The sequence below is a fragment of the Galeopterus variegatus genome, unplaced genomic scaffold (genome assembly GCF_000696425.1).
Source record: "Galeopterus variegatus unplaced genomic scaffold, G_variegatus-3.0.2 Scaffold6481, whole genome shotgun sequence".
Lineage (NCBI taxonomy): Eukaryota > Metazoa > Chordata > Mammalia > Dermoptera > Cynocephalidae > Galeopterus > Galeopterus variegatus.
In genome coordinates, this window is record NW_007732592.1 from 35,822 (window position 1) to 39,091 (window position 3,270).

Sequence of the window (3,270 nt, forward strand, 5' to 3'; positions counted from 1 at the left end):
GGACAGTGCTTGGGGAGGCCAGGTGGCTGTGAAGACATCTTCAAGGACAGAAGACAGGCATTGATACCTGCAGAATGGGAAGAGGGGTTCTCTGAAGAGAAGCTGGTCATTTAGACCCTGAGTTCTCTTGAATCTGACTTTGGACTGGCTGCTGTTTAGGATATATGGTAGGAAGTGGGGGTTGTTAGGTGCGGTGAGACAGAGAAAAGAGAGAGACCCGAGCCAGGTGCCATTTCAGCTAAGAAGATTTATTCCACCAGTGTGGAGGGGAGACTGAGTCAGATCAGCTCCTGCCCCCATACCGACTAAAAAGGTTTTATAAGGTTTAAATTAGAGGAAGGGCATTGGGTGGTCATTTTTGCATAAGAATCTGTTTTGCACAAATTCCAGTTTTTCTCAGAAAGCACAGATTATTGGAAAGGAGCTGGAGGATCAGAAAGGCAGGGGAAGGGTGGGAACAATTATGGTGGGGGGAGCAGGGGCTGTAAAGGGTGGCAGGCATTCTAGGCAACTGTCTTTTGGCTTTTGTTGTCCAGGTGAATGTCTCTTCCAAGGAATGGGGATTAATGACCTTTGGTGCCAACCCAGATGACAGAGTGAAGAAGATTAATGAACATGTCCGATCTAAGACCAAGGTTCCTGTGCAGGACCAGCTTCTTCTGCTAGGTTCCAAGACCCTAAAGCCGCAGAGAAAGCTATCATCTTATGGTATTGACAAGGAGAAAACCATCCACCTCACCCTGAAAGTGGTGAAGCCCAGTGATGAGGAGCTACCCTTGACCCTTGTGGAATCAGGTGATGAGGGGCTGACCCACCTCCTCCAGGTGCGAAGATCCAACTCAGTGGCCCAGGTGAAAAAGATGATTGAGACAAAGACTGCTGTAAGCCCTAAGACCCAGATTGTGACTTGCAATGGAAAAAAACTGGAAGACGGGAAGATTATGGCAGATTATTGCATCAGAAAGGGCGATTTACTCTTCCTGACATACCACTGCATTGGGGGTTGACCACCCTGGGAAAGGTGATATCAGGAGCTAAAGAGCTTATTTCTTTTTGTCACTCACTAACCACATCCTTTGATGATTTTCCACAATTAATGAGAATGAGATAAATAGAGTAAGATTTGGGGTAAGATGAAGAATATTTTTTCTCTATGATTCTTTGGTTTTAACATAATTGATTAAGTGGCAGAATTGTTTACAATGTATTATTGCGAATAGAAAATAAAATTTTAAGGCATTTTAGAGATAGCATTCAAAGCCAGCTTGAAATTTAATCTTTTCTTGGTTAACTTCTGATATATAGAAAAATTCCTATTTCCTTTCCCACATGACAAAATAATAAGTTTTAGGTCGGAATCCACGTTCTACTGTTTTCTGTGTTTCTATATATGTTAAACTGTGCTTCTATCTATAATAGCATTCAATAATTGTTGAGAAAAATTGAATTTTTTATAGGGAATAGTTGAATGATTTATTACTATGAAGTGAATTAATTACTCAGACATTAATAAAAAATTAGAAATTCAATTAAGCTAGTTCCTTTCTCCTTATTTAAAGCTGTTTGGTATGAAATGAAATCAGGCAACATACCCCCTCTTATCCTCTATGTCCAACACTCAATTAAAATTGTTCTCATTTCTGGGGATGGTAGTGGGCATGGGAAGATATTTTCCATGGGGACCTAGGGAGTTTGAGTCTTTAGTAGGGGCTTTTTCTGGGTAGATGTGCCTTAGGAGGGAATGGACTTTCTGAAAGGTGCAGGATTGTGGACCAGTCTCTGTCTTACCTGCCTTAGTGTCTAGCAGGTCTTCTCTAGGTTGGGGGTATGAGTCTGAGTGAGGGGGTTAAGTGGTTGGCTTCTGAGTTGACCCCAACACTCTGCCCGGGATTTGACTGATGGGGCCTTTCCTCCCTGCTTCCTTCATCAGGACATCCCTACTCCTCTCTTGGTAACTCGAGTCCCTTCCTCCATCTTCCTTCCTCCATTTTCTGCTCTGTCTCACTGTCCCTGTCTCATGTCTTGGCCACTTGTATGTTTTTCTCATATCCTGTGACATACCTGCTTTTTACCCCACCTGTCCTAGTTCTTTCTCTTCTTTAAAATTTGTTCAAGAAACACCTCTTGCAGGAGGGTTTTCCAACTTAATCCCACTCGGCACAATTCCCCACATTTATGGACATTCCTCATCAATTTATGGGTCAGATGCTGTGTGGTGGGCACTGGTCATCAGGCTAGGTCTGCATTAGGTTGGACTAATTCCCTGGGAAGAGAGACCATGGCTCTCTTTTCTGCATGGGGTCTCCTGTAGGGTAAGGACTATGATTTCCTTGCCAACTTGAGAAACTTCTGATGGTGGAGACCATGGGGTCTTCTGTCAGATTGGGAGGAAGCTTAAAGGTAAGCACCGTGTAGCACATCATCTTGCCTGCATATGGACTCTTGAGGGGTGGTTATAGCATCCCCTGAGGATGAGAAAAGTCTCCACCAAATCATACTTCCTCTCTTTATCAGCTTGGGAGAAAAGCCAAGGGCCATTTCCCCTTCCCTAAACCTGTATATATAAAGGATATAGGGATTTCCCCTCAAGAATCCAAATATTTCTTGATGGGAGGAAGGGATCTACCCTATTAACCCTGGGTGCTCTAAAGACAAATCCTGCAGATTCTCATACAGAAATGAACACCTCGAAGGCTGAACCGACTTACTCTCCAATGGGTATTTCTATTTTGGGGCCCTGGGCTAATACTTTCTCCCCTCCCCGACCCACTCACTGTCCCACCTGCCCTCTCCCCAGACTCCTCAGGAACCTCCTCGCTGCCCCCTTCACTTCCTTATTCCTGAGGGTGTAGATGAGCGGGTTGAGGGCTGGTGTGACCACGGTGTAGAAGAGTGACACGAACTTGCCCTGCCCCTGGTTGTAGCTGTGCGTGGGTTGCAGGTAGGTGTAGATGGCCGAGCCGTAGAACAGGCAGACGGCTGTCAGGTGGGATCCACACGTGCCCATCGCTTTCCTCCTGCCCCCGCTGGACCGCATGGCCCACACCGCGCGGGCCACCGCGCCGTACGAGGCCAGGATGACGGCGGACGGCACCAGCAGGATGACCACGCGGGCGGCGAACATCTGGCTCTCGGTGGCGTTTCGGCTGCCGCCGCAGGCCAGCTTGAGCAGCGCCGGCAGCTCGCAGATGAAGTGGTCCAGCCTGAGGGGCGCGCACAGCGGCCGCGCGGCCAGGAGCGCGGTTTGCGCGGCGGAGTTGGCGACGCCGC

At 47.3% G+C, this 3,270-nt stretch overlaps 2 protein-coding genes across 2 annotated transcripts in view; one reads left to right on the plus strand and one right to left on the minus strand.

The window, feature by feature from the left end:
• Positions 1-1,529, plus strand: part of UBD (ubiquitin D) — a 2,263-nt gene extending 734 nt beyond the window's left edge. The window contains exon 2 of the mRNA XM_008590943.1: positions 537-1,529. Within this exon, the coding sequence (XP_008589165.1) occupies positions 537-1,007 (471 nt within the window). The 3' untranslated portion in view covers positions 1,008-1,529. The remainder of the gene's footprint in view (positions 1-536) is intronic.
• A 1,241-nt stretch (positions 1,530-2,770) lies between these two features.
• On the minus strand, positions 2,771-3,268 carry LOC103606329 (putative olfactory receptor 2I1; the record flags this gene model as incomplete). The annotated part of the gene is made up of 1 exon (XM_008590947.1): positions 2,771-3,268. A coding segment is annotated over one exon (498 nt), but the record flags the coding sequence as incomplete, so codon positions are not given.
• Between the last annotated feature and the right edge of the window lie 2 nt (positions 3,269-3,270).